This window comes from Oncorhynchus kisutch, linkage group LG7 (assembly GCF_002021735.2).
Source record: "Oncorhynchus kisutch isolate 150728-3 linkage group LG7, Okis_V2, whole genome shotgun sequence".
Taxonomy (NCBI): Eukaryota; Metazoa; Chordata; class Actinopteri; order Salmoniformes; family Salmonidae; genus Oncorhynchus; species Oncorhynchus kisutch.
The window spans coordinates 6618802-6644557 of NC_034180.2; the positions used below are offsets into that span (position 1 = coordinate 6618802).

General features: G+C 44.6%; 1 protein-coding gene across 1 annotated transcript; it reads left to right on the forward strand.

Annotated features, from left to right (window-relative positions):
* Window positions 1-4693: 4693 nt before the first annotated feature.
* Window positions 4694-21617, forward strand: LOC109894059 (uncharacterized). Its single transcript, XM_020487276.2, has 6 exons — window positions 4694-5188; window positions 6981-7111; window positions 7309-7473; window positions 18062-18173; window positions 19475-19572; window positions 20290-21617. The coding sequence occupies exons 1-6, from the start codon at window positions 4900-4902 to the stop codon at window positions 21205-21207; spliced, it is 1713 nt and encodes a 570-aa protein (XP_020342865.2). The 5' UTR covers window positions 4694-4899; the 3' UTR covers window positions 21208-21617.
* The last annotated feature ends 4139 nt before the right edge of the window (window positions 21618-25756 follow it).

Below are 25756 nucleotides of genomic sequence, written 5' to 3' on the forward strand. Positions count from 1 at the left end.
AAGTAAAGGGGCTGAATAATTTTGCACGCCCAATTTTTCAGTTTTTGATTTGTTAAAAAAGTTAGAAATATCCAATAAATGTCGTTCCACTTCATGATTGTGTCATGACAGTGCAGGGACGGAGCAGGGCCTGGGGATAATCGAGATAGACCATCCTGTTTCCATGATACAAACATCACAGTATCCATGATCAGGATGGGTGTTCACCACGAGAGGTACCTAGCCTATAACACAGCACACAATCCCAACAACACCCAAACAATGGCTCGAGGTCAAGGAGGGAGCTTAAAGACTAACCACCTCAGGGCGGTGACTCCTGCTACTGCCTCGTCTGGTGTCATTGGGTCACAACGTGGGAGGCCGAGCATTAGGACGGGCGCCAAAAAGCAGTAATTACACCTGCCCAACGTGTAGCAAGGGCTTCGCTTAGGTGAACTACACTACATGACCAAAAGTATGTGGACACCTGCCAGTCGAACCGACCTGCCAGTCGAACAGTCGAACATTCCAAAATCATTTAATATGGAGTTGGTCCCCCCTTTGCTACTACAACAGTCTCTACTCTTCTGGGAAGGCTTTCCACTAGATGTTGGAACATTGCTGCGGGGACTTGCTTCCATTCAGCCACAAGAGCATTAGTGAAGTCGGGCACTGATGTTGGGCAATTAGGCCTGGCTCGCAGTCGGCGTTCCAATTCATCCCAAAGGTGTTAGATGGGATTGAGGTCAGGGCTCTGTGCAGGCCAGTCAAGTTCTTCCACGCCGATCTGGACAAACCATTTCTGTATGGACCTTGCTTTGTGCACGGGGGCATTGTCATGCTGAAACAAGAAAAGGCCTTCCCCAAACTGTTGCCACAAAGTTTGAAACAGAGAATCGTCTAGAATGTCATTGTATGCTGTAGCGTTAAGAATTCCCTTCACTGGAACTAAGGGGCCTAGCCCGAACCATGAAAAACAGCCCTAGACCATTACCGGTACCGAGTCAATGTGCGGGGGTACAGGTTAGTAGAGGTAATTTGTACATGTCGGTAGGGGTAAAGTGACTATGCATAGATAACAAATGTAAATAGTCCAGGTGGCCATTTAATTAATTGTTCATCAGTCTTATGGCTTGGGGGTAGAAGCTGTTAAGGAGCCTTATGTAGTGTATTTACTGAACAAAAATAGAAAATGCAAGAATTTCAACCATTTTACTGAGTTACAGTTCATAAGGAATTTAAATAAATAAATGAGGCCCTCATCTATGGATTTCACATGACTGGGCAGGGGCGCAGCCATGGGTGGGCCTGGGACGTTATAGGCCCACCCACTTGGAAGCCAGTAGTGATGGGTCGTTCACGAACGAGTCAGCTCTAAGAGCCGGATGTTGTAGGTGAACGTTGGGAGCCGTCTCGCATATCAGAAGAGCCTAATATATTTATAAAAAATAAAAATAAAATAAAGATATGAATAATCAAAATAATTAAATGAATAGAATTAACTAATTCAAAGAACGAAAAAATAAATAAAATAATATAGGCCTAAATGCTTAAGCGCACACAGGTTCGTTCTGACTGTCTGCTCAGACTAACAGCCTCACCTGTTGTTCCTGTCAATCAATGAACCAATGAACCAAAGATGCGTGAGGGAGGGCCAAGACAACTCACTCACAGTCACACACTTAGCAGCCGAGGAGAGAGAGAGGAAGGACAGCTGTGAAAACAACAGCTGGAAAATGAGTCGGAGGCATAGTAGCATTTGGATGCATTTTAATAATGTAGACCATGTTAAAGCACAATGTTGAATTTGCCAAAACAAAATCTCATATAAAGCCGGTTCTACGCACAACCTACACCGGCATATGCGAACTGTGTACCCAACTGTGAAGCTAGCTGTAGTGGAGCTTCGAGAAACTAGCGGGCTTGCTAGTGATAGTGGTGGAGCCAGCACCTCCACACGTGGAGATGTATCCACTCAGTCAAGTAGGCCAACTCCACGACCCACAGCAACGGACTCTTCTATAAACCAGTTTATACCAAAGTCTATGTCTGTAGCAAAACAAGGCCAAATTTATATTGCATTGGCTAAAATGATGGCCACCAATTTCCTGCCATTTTCGATCGTGGAGGACAGAGGTTATAGAAATTATAGCAATAGTCTAAATCAAATGTACACAATTCCAAGCAGAAATAACCCTTTCAAAATCACTTATTCTACAACTGTACTAGAGCACAAATGCATCAGTGCGGGAAAGAGTCCAAAAGCTACTGCAGTTTGCCTTACCACTGACTGCTGAACATCAGGGGTAACCACGTATTACATGTTGGTTACATGTCACTTCATTGAAGATTTCTCGATGTCTAGCTGTCTTCTGGACTGCTTTGAGTTCAGTGACAGACACACCTCAGAGAACTTGGCAGAGGAACTGTTGAGAGTGGCCAGTGAATGGCAAGTAGATGGAAAGGTGGTCTGTTGTGTTAGCGACAATGCAGCTAACATAACCAAAGCCATGAAAATGTTTAAATGTACCTATCATCCATGTCTTGCCCACACAATCAACATGATTGTAACAGATGCTCTGAAGGTGACAAAGCCCACTGTGGACAAAGTGAAAGCAGCTGTGGAATACTTCCACAGGAGCACAGCAGGTGCTGAAAAAAAAAGTCTACACAACACCAGATGAGCTGAGGCCTAAACAAGACTGCCCTACAAGGTGTAATTTAACATTTTAGATGTTGAAGCGGTTTCTTGAGTCAAAGGATGCCATCATCTCTACCCTGGCCATTGTCAATGCACCTGTTGATGCTCTGACCTAAGAGAAATGGGAGGTGGTGGAGGAGGTGTGCAGAGTCCTGGAACCCTTCGAGCAGGTCACTGTGGAGATCAGTGGAGAGAGGTACAGTAAGCAGTTATTAATACATCATTATTTAATCCAGTATTATATATGTATATGAGCAGTAGATGAGAATGTAGTGTCAGTACACAAAACATGAACCTAAACTAATAAGTTACTGTTCTCTCTTTTCAACTATGTGACAGCCTCAAAAATGATACTCCTGTGTAAGGGTCTGCAGCGAATCACAGCCAGCTACCAGAGAGAAGCAAATGTAACCACAGGACATGTGACAGAGTTGATGGATACCCTGTGTTCATCAATGGACAGAAAGTTCCACAGAATGGAATATAATCACGTGCTATCAGAAACCGCTGCACTTGACCCCAGGTTTAAGAAGTTAGCCTTCAGTGATACAAGAGCAATTGATGAGGCTCTTCAAAAAATAGCCTCAGCAGCAGGGAGGGACAGCCCCAGCAGTCAGCTGGCTCAACACCAGGGCAACAGGAAGAAGAGGGAGCAGAAGCACCAGTAGTAGTGCCACAAATGTCTGCTGTTTGACGAGAGAGCAACTGGGGATGCAGCATGAAGGAATCCCTTAGCAGATGCCATAATGGAGATCCAATCCTATTTGGAGGAGCCCCTCTCTCATAAAAGCAAAATATGGTCAGCATTGCTGTGTGCTGCTGGTTATAACATGGCAATAAAGAGAGAAAATAGGGACCAGTTTAATGTTTTAAGTGGAATGCTGCAGTTTTGCACATGGTTTATTTTTCTTTGATATGGTGCAATATTCTATTATGTTTTTCAGACTGTATTCATTTTGAATTGTTACATTTATATGCACTTTGTTTATATACATTAAAATAGTTGTACTTTAAATGCACATGGGTAATAGCATCCTTCTTTCTTACATTCATTTCAATTTGTGGGATGCTGCAGTTTTGCATATTGTAATTAATTTTTCTTTGATATGGTGCAGTATTCTATTGTGCTGTTCAGATTGTATTAATTTTGAATGGTTAGATTTATATGCACTTTGTTAATATACATAAAAAGTTCTACTTTAAATGCAAATGTTTAATAGCATTCTTTTTCATAATAAACCCATGCATTTTTAAATAAATTGTGGTAAAGATAGAGTATGATTTCATTTAATAATTTAATTAGACTTGTTTTAACACCAATCATTGTCAAACTATCGCAAACGGTTTGACTTGAAAAAATACAAAACCTATATACAGTGGGGATATATATTGGCTGGGTCTATATTGGCTGGGTCTGGCTCCCCAGTGGATGGGCCTGGTTTCTAGTGATGGGCATTCCAGTTCTTTCCAGTGAGCCGGCTCATTCGGCTCAGCTCACCAAAAAGAGACCGCTCTTTTGGCTCCCAAATGGCTCTTTAAAAAAAAAATATATATATATATATATAGTGGGGAGAACAAGTATTTGATAACCTGCAAAATCGGCAGTGTTTCCTACTTACAAAGCATGTAGAGGTCTGTAATTTTTTATCATAGGTACACTTCAACTGTGAGAGACGGAATCTAAAACACAACTCCAGAAAATCACATTATGATTTTTAAGTAATTAATTTGCATTAACACAAAACTAAACAATTGCACAACACCACTACATGTAACCTTAACGTTTTTTCAACAGACTATTGTATTTGTTGATTTAATCCGACTGTATTCATATAATGAGTAATCCAGGAATGGCACGAGTTAATGGACACGCTAAAACCGCAAGTCCACAGATCGCAATCACACTCTATAAACATTACCGTATTTCAAAGAACAGCGCGCATACCTTTTTAATTTAACCACACCCATTTGAGCTATGACGCCTACCAATAAGATCCTTTCTATTTAGTGTAAACGGAAGTGATCAAAAACTATTTCCACGTTAGCATTGTTATTTAGACGTTTATTATCACCATGGAACTCAATATCAGTCCTTTAACTGCATAGCGTCACATACTTACCCAATGTAATTTAAAATTCGCGTTGATGCCAGGACTTGGTTAATAGATATTATTTAGGTAACGCTAACTAGGTATAGTAGCTGATCACGTTAGCTAACAATGGCTAACTGTAACGATATGGTTTTTCACACTCAAATAGCCTCCATCATGGAGGTGCTAGCGAATGCAGCCGTGGCAGAGATCTGTAAACTCGTAGACGACGACTATGCAGTGTTTCGTTTGGAAATAACTCGAAGCCAGAAAGATAACAGGACATTGCGGAGGAAACTACAGCTACTGGAACTGAAGATGACACGGGAGCGCGCAGAGGGGACAATGCGAGAGCCCGCCCTGGCAAGTCGTCCCAGTAGTGTCAAGTTCCTCGACCGACACAGAGGAATGGCAAGAGGTATATTTTGCAGAAGGCTGTCGCCGTTCATAAACTTAATTGCCCCTTTCCTCCCTGCACACGTGTTCAGATGTTACACATAATTGGGTCTTGGTCAGTTTTTAGATGGTATGCAATATTTCAAATTCCCTGATTACGAGCCATCTAGCGCAAAGATTCAATATCATATTCTAAACAAATGCACACGACTTGGATGCAGAATAAAAACAGGTCATCTTGCCAGACGATACCGACCCTACTATTACTATTGTTTACAATGAGCTGCACTGGGGCTCCAGTCATGGTTAGTAAGTGTAAATAACATTTTATTCAACATGCTGGAATGTAGAGACTATTGTCTTTTTTTGGGGGCTCCAATCATGTTTACATTAAGACACCAGCACAAGATATGGTCGGAAAACATACCTCAATGCAGGGATAGGATATGCCACTGTACTTGACCTTTAATGGGTTTCCAGCCGCATACAAGCCTAAGATCACCATGCACAATGCCATGCGTCGGCTGGTGTGGTGTAAAGCTCGCCGACATTGAACTCTGGAGCAGTGGAAGCACGTTCTCTGGAGTGATGAATCAAGTCTCACCATCTGGCAGTCAGACGGACAAATCTGGATTTAGCGGATGCCAGGAGAATGTTACCTGCCCGAGTGCAGGGTGCCAACTATAAAGTTTGGTGGATGAGGAATAATGGGAGTTTTTCATGGTTTGGGCTAGGCCCCCTAGTTCCAGTGAAGGGAAATCTTAATGCTACAGCATACAATGACGTTTCAGACGATTCTGTTCTTCTGACTTCGTGGCAACAGTTTGGGGAAGGCCCTTTCCTGTTTCAACAGGGCAATGCCCCCGTGCACAAAGTGAGGTCCATACAGAAATGGTTTGGCAAGATCAGTATGGAATAACTTGACTGACCTGCACAGAGCCCTGACCTCAACCCCATCGAACACATTTGGGATGAATTGGAACGCCGACTGTGAGCCAGGCCTAATCACCCAACATCAGTGCCCGACCTCACTAATGCTCTTGTGGCTGAAATTGAATGGAAGAAAGTCCCTGCAGCAATGTTCGAACATCTAGTGGAAAGCCTTCCCAGAAGACTGGAGCCAACGTGACATGCAATTCCATTATGGCAGTTTTCTGGGAAAATGAACACTATTTCAACCTTCTCGATGAAGCAGTGTGGATAAAGGTCAGATCTCGAGTACTGCACTGACCCATATCTCGTTGCCGGCTCCATGGTGTCTTAATGTAACAATGAAAAGATGCAGTAGTCTCTACAAGCCAGAATGTTTATTAAAATTATATTTACACTTTACCGGTTGTTCATGCTGTTGGTCCTTTTGGCAGTAGGAGATAAGGTATCCACACTTCCCTGATAAGATAAGGTGATAACACTTCCCTGTGGATATTTTGTACCAGATTATCACCGACATAGGGACAAAATCAGCAGACAACAACTAAAGTAAGTTGAAATGAAGTTTGTTCAACATTCTGACTTGACTGGTCAGGAATGGTGAGCCTACATGTTAGAGACGAGTGTGGAAGTATTTCACCCTCAGATTCTAAAAGAGGCTATTATAACCAGAGCCATTGATTTTTGGGTTGTCATATGCTTACACAGTTATATTAAGTAGGACTTTCATACAAGCCTTAAAATGAGAACTTCCCTGTGTTCTGCAACCAAATTGCACTCTTTGCCCTCATGCAGAAGTATTTGCAAACACAGAAAAGGGTCTATACCATTGAGCAGACAGTAGCCAACACAACCTCCTTTTTTTCTCCCAATCACTTTCTCAGGTGAAGGAAGTCTCACTGGAGGCCACAGGAGCTTTGTTAAGCCAATGAAGCACAATTCATGGAGAGATGACCAACCAATTACTGTTGATGAGGGGAGTGGAACCTCAACCCAGCATGTTATCATGATAGAGGTTAGTGTAATAGTGTTGCATAAAAATTACAGTTACTTTGTAATCTAATGTGGCCCGTTTATTTCAGAAAGGCTCACCTCAGCTATTCACTTGCTTACATGTACATCTGCCATAGGGGAGCTTTTGAGACTTCCCTACGACATTGTTATCCAATTCTACAAATTTACCGGTAATAACCTCCTCTCTTTTTGTGTCAGTCTGCAGATGCAGAGACTGCAGGTCCTGGGGTCAAGATGGAGAGGTCTGAAGGAGAGGAAGACCCACGGCACAGCAGAGACATCCAGACTGGAACGCCCTCTGTAGCCATGGAGGACCCCACCACCGCCCCAGCGCAGCCCAGGACCCGAAGCAGCATCACTGAGGTCAGTGGAACGCCGAACGCCGTCCTCAAGTCAGAGACAGACTCCAATACTTTAAATGTAACAAAAAGGCTCTTACACACAGGATCTGACCACAGATCAGACCCAGAGAGACTGGGGTTGGGGACACTGGGCTGTCCTCCTGCTCCCGGTTCAGAGTACTTACCCGTATTTCACCAGAGCCAAAGAACGTTTAATTCCCGTGGAGATGGTGATGCGTTAGACACTAGTGGTGATGATCCGTCTTGTTCTTACTCTACAGAAATGGACCCTGGCAACATATCCTTGGGTTTAGAGACACAGACTGATCTGTCTAGAGGGGACTGGAACCAGTACAGTAGTAGTGTATACTCTGAAGGGTACCTAGATAAGAAAAGGGAGGTTATAATCATAGATGAGGTGACTGTGAAAGTGGAGGGTGACGCTTCTCCCACACGGAATGTAGAAAGTCACCTTGGAGATGGACACTCACAGGGCAGAGATTTCTTAGATTATAGGGAAAGCTTAGAGACAAATCCAACCGTTGTGACCCACTCTCCTATACACGAGTTCAGGGATCGCGACCCAGTGTCCACGTCGATGGGGCCTTCCGATTCACCCAGCCATGTCCTTTTCGATCAGGTATTGAACTCAAACGACAGGACTAGAGCCCAGGCTCAGGGAGGGGGAGCCACATCAGGCAATGTTAAAGAGAAACGGTTCCTATGCATGTTCTGTAACAAAGGCTTCAGCAGCCCCCAGAAGGTGGAGATCCACCAGAGGGTCCACACAGGGGTGAAACCCTTCAGCTGTACCCAGTGTCAAATGCGTTTCGCCCAGGCTCGTGACTTGAAGAGGCACCAGAGGGTCCACACAGGTGAGAAACCCTACAGCTGCCCCCAGTGTGAGAAGAGGTTCTCCCGCCAGGACCATGTGAAGATGCACCTGAAGGTCCACACAGGAGAGAGGCCATTTGCCTGTACGCACTGCGGGAAGAGGTTCTCAGAGAGGAGCTACCTCAGGATACACCAGCAGAAAAAACATTTCACTCTATAACATAGAAAGTAACTATTTCACTCGATAGATTCTGATGTTTAGATCAAACTCTGCATTAAAGACAAAGATACATTTTCATTGTTGTCAGCAGAATAGATCCATAGATGTGTTTGGAATATCGAGAGGAACAGATATCAGTGTTGAATATTCCTTGGTAGAATACTGCATCCAGACATGGTAGATATATATGCCAATGTAACAGTATAACTTTAGACCATCCCCTCGCCCATACCCTGGCGCGAAACAGGGACCCTCTGCACACATCAACAACAGTCACCCACGAAGCATCGTTACCCATCGCTCCACAAAAGCCGCGGCCCTTGCAGAGCAAGGGGAACCACTACTTCAAGGTCTCAGAGCAAGTGACGTCACCGATTGAAAAGCTATTTAGCGCGCACCACCGCTAACTAGCTAGCAGTTTCACATCCGTTACACCAACAAAGTCTGATACATGTTGTGGTTGTACTGTGTGGGCTATATGATGTTCACAAATGCCTATTTTAATTACTTTCATTCAACTACTTAATTTTTTTCCCAAGACACTTTTCATGAGAAAATTTATGCAATTGATCAAATTCATTCAGATTATTAGTTCAGATGTGTATGTGTGGTTTTCATATGGTGTATTTAAATCTTGTTTATGTTCAATAAACACAAAATTTAACTTTTCATTCTAAGCCTTTCATTTAGACTCTTAGTATACATCACATCTGATCTCACCCTATTCTGCATACACACGATATTATAACCAATATACACTTACTAAATATACCCAACACCTACTGTACACGTCAACATAGTTTAGTCAGGTTTGTCTGATGACTTTTAACTTATCATAGCTGACTTATTTTTAACCACATAATATTTATGTCCCATGATGTTTTTTGTTTTTTTAAATTAAGTCATTCTGTAACTACAGTATAGAACTCTGACGTAGTGGGGAACATAAGTAACCATTTCAATGTGCGGCTCAAAATGAGTATCAGCCAGTGAAAATGTTTGATTTACTTGCAGTTGACAAAACACTAAATTGTAGCTGGTCTCATCAGATTATATCCTGGAACAAGTTCTGCATCAGCCAATTAAAATGGTCGACGTTGTTGGATGTCTTCCAACACTTGTTCATGGAAGAGTCCTTAACATACCGCAGTCCATCTGCACGTTCTGATCATCAAAGCAACTATCACGTGTATTTGACTGTGATCAAATTGCTCTCTGTGTAAATTGCCTAGTCTGCGTAATTGACGCAGTTTGTGACAAGGCTTTGAATCTCAAATGAGTCCCCCCCCCCCCCCCCCCCCCCCCCTTTAAAATGTAGATTTACGTGTATTGTGTTAGTGTGTTGAAAAGGGACGTAGCCAACAGCTTGAAAATGCAGAGCTGCCTCTTAAGAGTTGCACACAAACACACAGCTATTTGGGCATCTAACTTTCCTACGGTGTGTTTGTAAATCCAATCTGGAGTGCCAAAGTGCCCTCTGGGCATTTGTAAATTGTCGGATTGTTCGTTTGTTGGAAATTCAAGAGCGTTGTGCTCGCGGAGCGTTCAGAGCGCATACTGGACGCTCTGGCAGAGGAGTAGGGTTGATCCAGGTTTCTGACCTCACAACGGCAGGCAAGCACCCAATCTAACCTTCATTTAACTAGGCAAGTCAGTTAAGAACAAATTCTTATTTTACAATGACGGCCTACCCCGGCCAAACCTTCCCCTAACCCAGACGACGCTGGGCCAATTGTGTGCTGCCCTATGGGACTCCCAATCACGGCCGGTTGTGATACCGCCCGGGATCAAACCAGGGTCTGTAGAGATTCCTCTAGCACTGAGATGCAGTGCCTTAGACCGTTGCGTCACTTGGGAGCCCGAAAGTGAGAGAACACCTCACTCTCCATTTTACTCTCCATAGCAGAGCTGGTTAGGCTGTTTTCCTTGTATCCAGAGCTTTGGTGACTAAACTGCTCCTGGCAACAATTTAATTACGCTTTTTCGCTGAAGTTTGCTGACACCGGCCATATTCAAGGGGTGTTGAGCGTCAGTTATTCTGCGCTTTCGCACACTCGGAGGAGAGTGCTCTGAAATCGGAGTAGATAGCCAGAGCGAATTTATGAACGCACCCTTAGTCCTGAGTGAATTGTGAATAATGATGAGTAAGAAAGTTACAGATGTAGAAATATCATACCCCCAAGACATGCTAACCTCTCACCATTAGAATAACGGGGGGGGGGGGTGTATGATATTTGTAAGTGTAACTTTCTCACTCATCATTATTCATGATTCATTCAGGATTATCCGTAATGATGGTAGCATCCACATTAATATAGAAGAGTTTAGAAACATATTATTTTCTTAGTTACAATAAAAGTGACTCAAATGACACAATACATTATTTACCATTAATTTCTATTGGGCACAAAATTCTCTGAAACGCAACCAGAATTAACAGCAACGCATCCAACAAGTTTGTGGAGTCACACGCTTGATGTAATCATTGCGCGCTAGGAATATGGAACCAAATACTAAACCTTTGAAAACTTTAATACACACAAGTGAGGGGACTATGTACAAAAGGTGCTCTAATTTCTTAACGGTTCACCCGATATGGATGACAATAACCTTAAATAAAATCTAACAGTCTTCACTTTACCCTCAGTCGTGTGGTCAGGTGCCACAAAGGGAGTCCTCGGAAAATTCCAATTGGCTCAGAACAGGGCAGCACGGCTGGCCCTTAAATGTACATGGAGAGCTAACATTAATAATATGCATGTCAATCTCTCATGGCTCAAAGTGGAGGAGAGATTGACTTCATCACTACTTGTTTTTGTAAGAAGTGTTGACATGCTGAATGCACCGAGCTGTCTGTTTAAACTACTAGCACACAGCTCGGAGACCCATGCATACCCCACAAGACATGCCACCAAAGGTCTCTTCACAATCCCCAAGTCTAGAACAGACTATGGGAGGCGCACAGTACTACATAGAGCCATGTCTACATGGAACTCTATTCCACATCAGGTAACTGATGCAAGCAGTAGAATCCGATTTAGAAAACAGATAAAAATACACCTTATGGAACAGCGGGACTATGAAGAGACACAGACACACATACATGGATGTTGTATTGTAAATATGTGATTGTGGAGTAGTGGCCTGAGGGAACACACTAAATGTATTGGATAAAGTGTTATGAAATGTAATGTCATGTAATATTTAAATTGTATATAACTGCCTTAATGTTGCTGGACTCTAGGAAGAGTAGCTGCTGCATCGGCAGGAACTAATGGGGATCCATAATAAACCCCAGGAAGATTAGCTGCTGCCTTGGCAAGAACTAATAGGGATCCATAATAAACCCCAGGAAGATTAGCTGCTGCATCGGCAGGAACTAATGGGGATCCATAATAAACCCCAGGAAGATTAGCTGCTGCCTTGGCAAGAACTAATAGGGATCCATAATAACCCCAGGAAGAGTAGCTGCTGCATCGGCAGGAACTAATGGGGATCCATAATAAACCCCAGGAAGATTAGCTGCTGCCTTGGCAAGAACTAATAGGGATCCATAATAAACCCCAGGAAGATTAGCTGCTGCCTTGGCAAGAACTAATAATAAACCCCAGGAAGATTAGCTGCTGCCTTGGCAGGAACTAATGGGGATACATAATAAACCCCAGGAAGATTAGCTGCTGCCTTGGCAAGAACTAATGGGGATCCATAATAAACCCCAGGAAGATTAGCTGCTGCCTTGGCAAGAACTAATGGGGATCCATAATAAATACAAATACAAATACACTGCTCAAAAAAACAACAACACAATGTAACTCCAAGTCATTCACACTTCTGTGAAATCAAACTGTCCACTTAGGAAGCAACACTGATTGACAATAAATTGTCAATAACTCCACAACAGGTGGAAATTATAGACAATTATCAAGACACCCCCAATAAAGGAGTGGTTCTGCAGGTGGTGACCACAGACCACTTCTCAGTTCCTATGCTTCCTGGCTGATGTTTTGGTCACTTTTGAATGCTGGCGGTGCTTTCACTCTAGTGGTAGCATGAGACGGAGTCTACAACCCACACAAGTGCCTCAGGTAGTGCAGCTCATCCAGGATGGAACATCAATGCGAGCTGTGGCAAGAAGGTTTGCTGTGTCTGTCAGCGTAGTGTCCAGAGCATAGAGGCGCTACCAGGAGACAGGCCAGTACATCAGGAGACGTGGAGGAGGCCGTAGGAGGTCAACAACCCAGCAGCAGGACCGCTACCTCCGCCTTTGTGCAAGGAGGAGCAGGAGGGGGACTGCCAGAGCCCTGCAAAATGACCTCCAGCAGGCCACAAATGTGCATGTGTCTGCTCAAACGGTCAGAAACAGACTCCACGAGGGTGGTATGAGGGCCCGACGTCCACAGGTGGGGGTTGTGCTTACAGCCCAACACCGTGCAGGACGTTGGCATTTGCCAGAGTACACCAAAATTGGCAAATTCACCACTGACGCCCTGTGCTCTTCACAGATGAAAGCAGGTTCACACTGAGCACATGTGACAGAGTCTGGAGACGCCGTGAAGAACGTTCTGCTGCCTGCAACATCCTCCAGCATGACCGGTTTGGCGGTGGGTCAGTCATGGTGTGGGGTGGCATTTCTTTGACGGGTCGCACAGCCCTCCATGTGCTCGCCAGAGGTAGCCTGACTGCCATTAGGTACCGAGATGAGATCCTCAGACCCCTTGTGAGACCATATGCTGGTGCGGTTGGCCCTGGGTTCCTCCTAATGCAAGACAATGCTAGACCTCCTGTGGCTGGAGTGTGTCAGCAGTTCCTGCAAGAGGAAGGCATTGATGCTATGGACTGGCCCGCCCATTCCCCAGACCTGAATCCAATTGAGCACATCTGGGACATCATGTCTCGCTCCATCCACCAACGCCACGTTGCACCACAGACTGTCCAGGAGTTGGCGGTTGCTTTTGTGCAGGTCTGGGAGGAGATCCCTCAGGAGACCATCCGCCACCTCATCAGGAGCATGCCCAGGCGTTGTAGGGAGGGCATACAGGCACGTGGAGGCCACACACACTACTGAGCCTCATTTTGACTTGTTTTAAGGACATTACATCAAAGTTGGATCCGCCTGTAGTGTGGTTTTCCACTTAAATTTTGAGTGTGACTCCAAATCCAGACCTCCATGGGTTGATAAATTTGATTTCCATTAATAATTTTTGTGTGATTTTGTTGGCAGCACATTCAACTATGTAAAGAAAAAAGTATTTAATAAGAATCTTTCATTCATTCAGATTTAGGAGGTGTTACTTTAGTGTTCCCTTTATTTTTTTGAGCAGTGTAGTTATTGTATCATTTCAAATCCAAAGTGCTGGAGTACAGAGCCAAAACAACAAAAATTGTCCCAATTAGTTTGGAGCTCACTGTATGTCAGGGAAGTGTTTGATGCCCTCCCAGCTCCCCCGTCCCTATCCCTCCACTCTCGCCAATAACCACCATTGGAATTGACCTATAATGGCAAACAAGGAATAATAATGACTTGTCCTCCTAATTTGTCCAGAACTCTTATTCATTTTGCAGCAGGTTTGCAAGTCACAAAAATAAATACAATTACATTGTAGTATAGATGAATCCTTTCTTCCCACTTCTCCAAGCCAAACTTGTCCCTCAAAACCTCCCCCTCCCAGTCCCCCCCCCCCCCCCAAAGCCAAGCTCATCACACCCTCCCCCTTTATTCCACCCAATCCAAGCTTGTCACACCCTCCCATCCTTGCCCACCCAGGCCAAGCTTGTCACACCCTCCCATCCTTGCCAAGCTTGTCTCAACCTCCCTTCCTTGCACACCCTTACCCACCCAAGTCAAGTCTGTCCCAACCTTTTTCCCTTCTTCTCAGATACATTTACATACATCGACTTACTCATCCATTCTCCTTCATTCACACATACTCTATGCATCCACACACCCATTCACCCCCTACCCACACGTATTAATTCACCCTCCTTCACACGCACAAACATACACCCACACACACCTACACTCACGCCCAAACACACACACATCCATAGAACAGTTGGTTCATAAAGCCTTTCATAAAGCCTTGATATAGGGTTCATAAGCACTGCATAAATGGGCAAAAATCCGTCATCTTTAATCGTATTTCATGCTCTATAAAAGATGTATAAATATGTCAAACAGTTATGCCACATTATGAATCTTTATAGAGCATGATATACGGTTATAGATGAGATGCTTCACAAATATGTAGTGTTATGATGCCTATATGAAGGCTTTATGAAGCTATCATAGGGGGCACTTAAAAAAAAGCGGGACCAAAAAGTTATTTACATGCTATATTTTCCCTTTTGTATTATATTGTCCTTGTAGCCCATTGGCATCGGCTACTTCTATTGTTACTTCCTAGAGAAGAATAGTTACTTGGGGAAAGTAGATTATATATTTTATTGGGGGAGGGGGAAATAATATTATCTCAATTTACCATAAACTGATCATAGGCATCACCGTATGTAGCCTAGTGCGCTCATAGTTTTTTCCTACTTCGTCCTTTTCTCAGAACAGGGGGTTCTCCTTCAATTGGAAAGGTTTCTTGTAGCTTGATTAGGGCTTCATCGGCGCTTGTGAATCCCATCCTTTGTGTTCCCTTCCATACCCACAGCACTGCCGGGAAGCAGAGTTGAGATTTGATTCTGACTGTCTGATCTGAATGTATTCCTTGCGTTTTCTCCTCAGCCTAGCAGACAGGTCCGAGACGAATCGAATGGACTGGCTGTGGATTTTGATCTCCTTTCCCCCCTGTGCTTTCAGAATGTTGACTTTGGTCTGATAGTTCCACAGTTTGAAGATTACCATGCAGGGATATTTAGCGTTCTTCTGTTTCACGCCCAATCCAGATCCTCTGGTGCTATATCCACAGCAAGTTCCTCTGCTATCAGTTTGACCACGTAGCTGGAAAGGTGTCCTTTTTCCTCGTCTTCTGGTACAGACAGTATTCTCATGTTTCGTCTCATTCTGTTTTCTTGCTGGTCCAATTCATCTTCTAAAGTTTGCAACTTTGTTTCCAGCAGGTTCATTTTTTGTGTGTTGTTCTTTCATGTGCATGTCTGACACGATAGGCTACTTTCTTTTCGTGCAAATCTACTTTTTTAACAACAGATTGTAGCAGTTTGTTTTGGTGTGCATTGAGAGCATTTTAGCTTTGCTTGATATTATTTAGCTGTTCATTACTCTTGTTTGCATCTCCTAATTGCTCCTTGTCTTTTGCTTTGGGGGAAGTAATGCCTTGTTAGATTTGTGTCGCCGTGCCGCTTTACCAAGTGATTGGCTTGCGTTTGTATATAACTGACCGCTCACGCTTTCCCAGTCGCTTGGGGATATATTGATCTATTTGATTTTAGAGACTTCATTTAAACTTAAACTTATTGTTTGCCTTCTACATATAACCACAGTTTTGTCAGTACAAGACGGAACTAGTCACACCTGTCATAACTCTCCTGTGAAGAGCTGAAGGATCAGGGTACAGTGGGTCCGCTCTACTGCGCCCTCTCTCTCCCGCAGAGGTGGAGGAGGACGCTTTATGGCGGTCGTAAAATACTCTGCTTCTGGACTCTGTAGTATCGAGATTGGAATGTGACTATGGAACACAGAGACACTTGGACATCAAAAGGTTGAATAATTTAACAGTATTTCGGTATTCCAAGCAGTTGGAGTGGTCCATGGACACTAAAGGAACAGTCCTGTCGAGTTTGTTTCATTTGGTGACCTCATGAAGGACAGGAGACACACATTACTGTTTCTTTGTTTGCATACACTTCTCAATTATGGGGTTTTCATCTGAATGTTGTATTAAATTAATGATTAAGCATAAGAATAATTTTGGAAAGATAACAATGTGATCTTAGTCTTCTAAATGAGAATTGTTTTTCATAGTAACTTATGATCAGTCAGTGGCCACGCCCCCATGAGCACAGACACTACATGGTGTCATGGAACGCCCCCTTTTCTGCTACTGTGTAAAACCACCCGTGACAAAATGTACATTAGACCAGAAAACATGGAAGCTGTCGCTATATGTTGAAATGGTTGGCAACTCTACCAAAGGACAAGACCAGCGAACATGGAGATCATTCCCACGTTGAAATGGCTAAGAAATCTACACACTAAATAACAATTATTCAGGCTGCAGCTGTTTAAGTACTTTAGTCTGGTAAATGCAACCGGTCGAATGACCGAATGGTACTCTGACGTATCCATTATAACAAGCTACAACCAGAGACTTTGATCTCTGGTGGTCAAACTAGAGACTTTGTGTCGGCAATCTATCCAGCAGACGGACTGGCGATCGCAGAGAGGGACAACAAAGGCATACACTTGTAAATATGTAAATTGCCATTTCTTTTCGAATGAGCGGTTGTTCATGTTCAAAGTATTAGCATTTCCATGAGTGTAGTTATCAACTCTGAATTTTCCCGCTCTTAAGCTTTCCCCACCCCTTTCCTTTGTCTACCAAGCCATCATATTGGCTTAGCCCACTAGGGACTTATCTTTGTGTCATGTTAGTAACCAATGTATTATCTTCTGTGTGTGTGTTTATGTAATTCTGTGATTGATTAGTTAGTTAGTTCGTAAATAAATAAGCCAATTTGTATATCACTATTCATGATTTATGATGATAGGGTACGTGCAGATATCCAAGGGTTTACGACATTCTGGAATAAGATTGATGAGGTAATAATACATTAATATAAGTCTGTAATCAATGAGATAATAAAATATCTGAAGAGTTATATTTGGGAAATTGCAACTCTATAAACAACATTTTCCTGTGGTGCCCCAACTTCTTAGTTAGTTACTATTCCGTGATTAAACGAATCACGGAATAGTAATTAATTAGAAAGTTAGGGCAATAATTACACAGATAATTGATTTGATAATATAACAGTCTTCACATTTAATGACAGCAAACGTTGCGACACACCCCATGCATCCTATCGGTACGCGCATGCGTGGCAATTACCTTGTACCGAGAGTTTGTGAGTTCTAACATGTAAACTAAGGACCTCATTTTTATTTTTTTCATAAAAGCACATGGATGTGTGTGAAACAGGCAAACAAAAACGTCGGATTTTGTCATATATGCAAAAATATGAGACTGGGCTTACTGAGGTGAGCACACTATGAACTACAGTCTAAATGGTATTAGGTCAGGGCCCGTATCCACAAAGCCTCTGAGTAGGAGTGCTGATCTAGGATCAGTGTTTCCTTGTAGATCATAAGAAATAGGATTATACGGAAAGATCCTAGATCAGCACTCCTACTCTGATTCTCTTTGAAGATAAGGGCCGAGGTCTTGATTAATTTTGTGGGACCATGGCTTTTAAATGATCAAACCATTAAAGAGTGTCAAGTAGTCAAATCAACTAACATGTTTGCATAGTATAAAATAAATTGACATGTTTGCACAGTATGCATAGAAATCCCCCATTGCCCAATCAGAAGATAGCAGGTCGCTCATATCAGATTTCTTGATCCAACACCCTCTCACTCTGTATCTCTTAGTCAGTAGACTTGGAGGATGGGAAGCCTGATCTGCTGCTGGTAAAAGAGGAGACAATAGAAGACGAACCAGAGAGCATTGATCTGCTGAGTGGACTAAAGATGGGGGCGCAAGGTATGGGAGAAATACACTACCGTTCAAAAGTTTGGGGTCACTTAGAAATGTCCTTGTTTTTTGAAAGAAAATTACTTTTAAAATAACATACAATTGATCAGAAATACAGTGCAGACATTGTTAATGTTGTAAATGACTATTGTAGCTGGAAACTGCAGATTTTTTATGGAATATCTACATAAGCGAACAGAGGCCCATTGTCAGCAACCATCACTCCTGTGTTCCAATGGCACATTGTGTTAGCTAATCCAAGTTGATCATTTTAAAAGGCTAATTGATCATTAGAAAACCCTTTTGCAATTATGTTAGCACAAGCTGAAAACTGTTGTCCTGATTAAAAAAGCAATAAAACTGGCCTTCTTTAGACTAGTTGAGTATCTGGAGCATCAGCATTTGTGGGTTCGATTACAGGCTCAAAATGGCTAGAAACAAATAACTTTCTCCTGAAACCCGTCAGTCTATTCTTGTTCGGAGAAATGAAGGCTATTCCATGCAAGAATTTGCCAAGAAACTGAAGATCTCCTACAACGCTGTGTACTACTCCCTTCACAGAACAGTGCAAATTGGCTCTAACCAGAATATGAAGAGGAGTGGAAGGCCCCAGTGCACAACTGAGCAAGGGGACAAGTACATTAGAGTGTCTAGTTTGAGAAACAGACGCCGCGCAAGTCCTCAACTGGCAGCTTCATTAAATAGTACCCGCAAAACACCGATCTCAACGTCAACAGTGAAGAGGCGACTCCGTGATGCTGGCCTTCTAGGCAGAGTTGCAAAGAGAAAGCCATATCTCAGACTAGCCAATAAATATTAAATATTAAGATGGGCAAAAGAACGCAGACACTGGACAGAGGAACTCTAACACAACGTGCCATTGGAACACAGGAGTGATAGTTGCTGATAATGGGCCACTGCATGCCGATGTAGATATAAAAAATAAAAAAATCTGCAGTTTCCAACTACAATAGTCATTTACAACATTACCAATGTCTACACTGTATATCTGATCCATTTGATGTTATTTTAAATGGACAAGAAAATGTGTTTTTCTTTCAAAAACAAGGACATTTCTAAGTGACCCCCAACTTTTGAACAGGAGTGTACATATAGCCTACATACAGTAATAAATCTTCAATGGGAATAGTGATGCACCTGGCTATTCTTTTTTTTCTTCATTCATAAAATTAAATCAATGCAACTTATGTTCACCTACAAAAACACATTATAATGTATGAACTTGACCAGGTAATTGACAAAAAAAAACACCATATGTAGAGTTTCTATTCTCTAACCTCTTCCTACAGGAGACTGGGTGGCCATCTTGGATACCCAGACCAGTGCAGCCAAGAGCCCAGGGGACAACATCATTGATCAGGGCAGGACCAGAGGTGATATAGTGGAGGTCAGTGGATGGGACAGCATCCTCAACTCTGGGCTGGGGAACAACACTGTTAACCACAACCAGAAACAAACAGGCGAACAAAAAACAACATCCACACTTAGTCTCCATAACAACAGACTGGCTGAGACCAGGGCGAGGAGTGGATTTGGTGTGCAGGGCGGGGATGGGGAGGTGTCCGTATGCGGCGGGAGAGAACAGACACAGCCTTGGCTAGTGATGTTCCGGCCTGCTCCTATTGTTGTGATTCAGAGAGACTGATGGCATCTCAGGTTAACCCCCTAACAGGTGCCGCCTTCAGCCTGCCTTCTATAGGATACTGGTGTCTTATAATGAGGAAATAGTGCCCTAATTACTTGATATAAAGTAGTAAAGTATTCCAAAAATGTATTTAATCAAAGCGAGGGTAGCAGATGTACAGAAAAGGGAAAGTGTTACCATAGTGAGAAAAAATATTCTACTTTTTAGGTGTATCAATTTGTGCAATAAAAGTATTGTATGACCATTGTGTTGAAATTAAATACAGTGCTGACCGACTTGGTTATTTTTGTATCATTGCAGGGACTGAGTTTCAACACATGGACATTAAAATTAAAATTTAAAAATCCAATGGCTCCATATTGTTATGTACTTGAATCAGTGTTTTAGAAATAGGCTTGACTGTGGTTAAATGTGTCTTATATAAACCTTTATGCTTTTCGGTACAATATTTGTTTTCAGTCTGCAGCCCATGAAGACCTGCTGATATCCAGTGTTACTGGTGGGAGAGAGTGGACCTCTGAGGTGGCTGGCCATAAACCCTGGACCCGGATCAGGACCCTGGATCAGGAGCCTTCGCTCTTCATTCCCGAGTCGGAACCAGGACACAATCGCGAAGTACAGAGACTCCACCACACAGAACACAACCAGTGGACAGGTGGACTGAACAACCTCAGTCCTGGTGGTCATCAGAGAGACAGAGGCTCCAGTCAGGGATCCAGTCTGCAGTCCAGACCCTTCTCTTCACAGTCTCAGTGCAGGGATGAAGCAGGGCCTGGAGCTGATAGAGATAGACCCTCCTGTTCCTATGATATGAACAGAGCAGGTCAACCTGGGCTTCAGCCTTCTCAGAGAGTGGTGGGAGACCCCCCTGGTGGTAGTTTTTCAGCAAGTCTGTCTTCTCCTTCAGGTTCTCATCTAATGCCTGGTGACTGGATTCATGGAAAGCCTGGGCCTGGGTCTAACCTTCCTCAGTTTCCTCCTGGTTACCCCACCAATACAGACAGGGTCAGGATGGGTGTACAACACGAGAGGTACCTAGCCTATAACACATCACATAATCCCAACAACACCCAAACAATGGCTAGAGGTCAGGGAGGGAGCTCAAAGACTAACAATCTGAGGGTGGTTCTACCTGCTTCTACCACCTCTGGTGTCATTGGGTCACAACATGGGAGGCCGAGCATTAGGACGGATGCAGACAAGCCGTATGCCTGCCCCACATGTGGGAAGAATTTTGCTAAGGCAAAATATGTGAAGCAGCACCAGACCATTCACACCAATGAGAGGCCCTTCAAGTGCAAACTATGTTACAAGAGCTTCTCCTTCCTGAGTATCCTTATCAGACATAAGAGTGTTCACAATGGGGAGAAATCGTAGCAGTGTGGCTTGAGTTTTACGCAGGGGATATCTGGGAACTATTCTTTAGCTGAAATATTATTGTTATCATGTGAAGTGTCTTGGGGTAAGAGAGTTTTTTGGATTACTAAGTCCCTCAGTATTTGGGCATGCTGTCTTTCTCACAGGATACAGACTTCTTGTTTGGTGTGCTGGCATAGCTATAACACTGTCATTTAAGTCTAACACTATATTCACACTTTGAATTTGGTTTTGCCTGTGTACTATTCATAACAAAAATAATGTCCCTCTTTTATATAACACCTTTATAACAGGCATCTGTTTCTTTATGTACTAAAAATAGATTATCTGTTACGGTTTTCTTGCAGTGAAGGAGAGGAGGACCAAAATGCAGCGTGGTTATTATTATACATCTTTAATAAAGATGAAAACGAACAATACAAAAACAAGAAACGTAACGTGAAAACCTAAACAGCCTATACTGGTGCAAACTAACACAGAGACAGGAACAATCACCCACGAAACACTCAAAGAATATGGCTGCCTAAATATGGTTCCCAATCAGAGACAACGATAAACAACTGCCTCTGATTGAGAACCACTCCAGGCAACCATAGACTTTTCTAGAAAACCCCACTATACCACAATCCCAATACCTACAAAAAAAACAAGACTAAACACACCACATAATAAACCCATGTCACACCCTGGCCTGACCAAAATAATAAAGAAAACACAAAATACTAAGACCAGGGCGTGACAGAACCCCCCCCCCCCCCCCCCCCCCAAGGTGCGGACTCCCGGCCGCACACCTAAACCCATAGGGTCCGGGTGGGCGTCTGTCCACGGTGGCGGCTCCGGCTCCGGCGCGGGACGTGGACCCCACTCCAACAAAGTCTTAGTCCCCTTGCATCGCGTCCTTAGATTGGCGACCCTCGCCGCTGACCTTGGCCTAGTAACCCTCACCAAGGGCCCCACTGGACTGAGGGGCAGCTCGGGACTGAGGGGCAGCTCGGGACTGAGGGGTAGCTCGGGACTGAGGGGTAGCTCGGGACTGAGGGGTAGCTCAGGGCTGAGAGGAAGCTCAGGGCTGAGAGGAAGCTCAGTACTGAGAGGAAGCTCAGGCAGGTAGTTGGCTCTGGCAGATCCTGGCTGGCTGGCGGCTCTGGCTGCTCCATGCAGACTGGCGGCTCTGGCTGCTCCATGCAGACTGGCGGCTCTGGCTGCTCCATGCAGACTGGCGGCTCTGGCTGCGACAGCATAACACGGTGCCTGCCCGGTCTCTCTAGCCCCCCGGTAAGCACAGGAAGTTTGCGCAGGTCTCCTACCTCCTACCTACATTTTTGGGGCTGACTCTCGGGCTTCCATCCGCGTCGCCGTGCTGCCTCCTCATACCAGCACCTCCTCGCTTTTTCCGCCTCCAGTTCACAGCCTGGATATTCTCCAGGCTGTGCCCAGGGTCCTTTTCCATCCAATATCTCCTCCCAAGTCCAGAAGTCCTGTGATTGCTGCTCCTCCTGCCGCTGCCTGTCACCACGCCGCTTGGTCCTGTTGTGGTAGGTGATTCTGTTACGGTTTTCCTGCAGTGAAGGAGAGGAGGACCAAAATGCAGCGTGGTTATTATTATACATCTTTAATAAAGATGAAAACTAACAATACAAAAACAAGAAACGTAACGTGAAAACCTAAACAGCCTTTTTTGGGGGGAAAAAATAATTGATTACATTCAATACCATTCATTCTTTACAACTCATAATTTTCATTCATACTTCAATAATGGTATTTTAATTTAACTAAACAAAAACCCCAAACAAAACCTCAGGGGAGCATCTTCCCTCCCCGTCATCCTACAAACTACCTTTCCCTATCTCCCCATCCCTAATCTATCCCCTTACAAATCTAAATGACACCCAGCCCTAAACCCCCCTTCCACCTCTCCCGGGCAGCATGCTGCCCCCACTTCCTCTCCTCCCTCTTCATCCTCCCCCTCAAATATCCTTCCACCCTCATCACTATCTCTTCCACCCCCCAATCTCACCCTGTCTTCACCATGTTCTGCCTGGATTCCCACAGCCCCCGTTTAAAGAGACTCATGAGAAGCCAGAGCAGAAACCTGTCCCTATCCGTCCCTCTCGCTCTCCCTACACCTCTCTCTAACCTGGCCCACGTCAATACAAAATCCCCTCTTACCAAACCTAACAACACCCGTGCCCTAGCCCATACTACTCCGGCAAAGGCACAGTCCCAAAAGACATAGCGCACAGTCTCCTCCCTGCCACAAGAGGATCTTGGACAGGTGGGGGATTGCGCCAAACTATGCCGGTACCGGCAAGCACTTGTGGAGGCTCAACCAATTCAGGTCCTTGAGCCTGTTGTCCAGGCCCCTTCGCCTGCACTCCCTCCCAGACCACTGCCGAGATGCCCACTACAGGCGCCGGACTCCCTGCCTTCCTCATACAGGTGCCTGTGATCTAAACCTACTCGGGCAACTTCAACCTCAGGGTGCGCCCTCAGGGTGCGCACGGCAGCTGTTCCACCCGAGGACCCATGTTAGACCACACCATTACGCTTCTCGCCTGATACGAGAAGAGCACCCGCAGGAGGTAACCGGGCGGGTGTATCACTGGATGAGCAAGCTCCGTTAACAAGAAAGAAACAAAAATTGCGTCCAGCTTGAGAGGGAGATGTGGTACCCCCCCTACCTCCCTCCCCGATGGGACAGAGCATGCGTGCCCTGGCGACCCACTCGTACCTGCCACCCCACATGAACTGAAACACAAGCCTCACTAGTGGCCTCCTCAGACAAGCCGTCAATGGGTAGATGTACGCCGAATACAAAAGAGACGGCAACACATCCACCTTTAGGACCAGGACTTTGCCCATAAAAGACAAATACCTAGCCTTCCACATTGCTAGCTTCCTCTGTACCACTGCGATACCCATGTTCCAATTTAGTGTCGCTGAGCCGGAGGTCTCAAAATGGACCCCGAGAATCCTCAGGGCCCCCTCACATAGAGATAACCCCCCGGGCACATCTGTTCTACCGCGCCATCTTCCAAAAAACTTAACGGAAGACTTTGCATGGTTCAGAACCGCTCCCGACGCTCGGGTGAAATTCCCAATTATGGCAAGGGACCTTGTCAGGCACGAGTCCTTGCACAGCAGCAAGGAAGTGTCGTCGGCGTACTGCGTCATCTTAACACACAGCCCACCACTTCCAGGGATCAACAAGCCTTCCACCCCTGTGTCTGCCCTAATGGCAGCCCCCAGAGGCTCCATGTACAGAACGAAGAGGAGAGCCGAGAGTGGGCACCCCTGCCTGACCCCAGACGAGAGGTCAAAAACGTCACCCAAGTGACTATTTACACTAACTCGGCACCCCGCTCCGACATATAATGTACGAATCCATCCTATGAACTTCTCCCCAAATCCTAATCGACCTAACACTCTGAATCAAAAATATCTATTCACGCGATCAAAGGCTTTCGCCTGATCTAGCGCTGCTACCATTAAAGGCAGTCCTCTATCTTCAACCCAAGCGATGGAGTCCCTGATTAACTGTAGGTTCCATCTAATAGAGCGGCCCTCTACCCCGCACGTCTGATCCTCATGGACGACGTAGGGAAGGGCTGTGCGCAACCGGTCTGCTAAAACCTTTGCAAGTAGCTTGTAATCTACACACAGCATGGTCAACGGCCGCCAGTTGCCAAGGTCTGTTACTTCCCCCTTCTTATATAAAAGTGACAGCACACCAACAGCCATTGATCCCCCCGGGACCCCCGTCTCAAGGATGGCCTTCAAAACTTTGAGGACCACTGGTCCAAGTATACCCCAAATCTTGAGATAAAACTCAGCCGGCAGCCCATCCATCCCAGGCACCTTCCCTTTTCCCATCCTCCTAAGAGCGCTCTCAACCTCTTCTAGTGAAATCTGGGCCTCCATCACTTCTCTAATGTCCTCCGGCAACCGCCTGGACAAGTGTTCTAAAAACACATTTCCCTGCTCTACATCTATTTCCCTTTCCTTAAATAAACCTTGGAAATGATCAGTTGTCACCCTGACCATATCCTCTGGTTCTCTAACTATACTACCATTTTCTTCCCTAACGCCATGCATTACCTTCCTACTCTGTCTGGCCCTAACCGACTTAAAGAACATAGCAGAACAAGTCTCATTGTGTTCTAGAAAGCCACTATGCGCACGCTCCAGGAAAGCTTGAGCCTTCCGCTCCTGCAACTCCCTGAGCTGCGCCTTTAGGGTTGCGGATCTCTCCCAGTCAAACGACCCGCCGAGGTTGCTTGCCTCATACTCGAGTTCAATTAACCTTTGGATACGATCCACCTCCCTCCTCTCCTCCCTTTTTTTCCTCTTGCAATATCCTATTATAAAAGCCCTAATCCTCACCTTAACTAATTCCCACCACTCTAACACCCCCCTCGCACATGGACCGGAGGCCTTCAAGCCTCCAAAAGAAACCAAAAAACCCGTCAACAAAAGCCTGCTCCTCCAGCACATCCCGATCTAACTTCCAGTACCCCCTACCAAAGAGGCAGACTGGCGACCCCACCTA

What these genes read in the sequence shown, in the direction of transcription:
- LOC109894059 (XM_020487276.2), top strand. Translation starts at nt 4,900, where the DNA reads ATGGCTAACTGTAACGATATGGTTTTTCACACTCAAATAGCCTCCATC. An exon ending in ACACAGAGGAATGGCAAGAG is followed by an intron (nt 5,189 to 6,980) that starts GTATATTTTGCA and finishes TCACTTTCTCAG; the next exon opens with GTGAAGGAAGTCTCACTGGA. An exon ending in CCCGAAGCAGCATCACTGAG is followed by an intron (nt 7,474 to 18,061) that starts GTCAGTGGAACG and finishes TGTATCTCTTAG; the next exon opens with TCAGTAGACTTGGAGGATGG.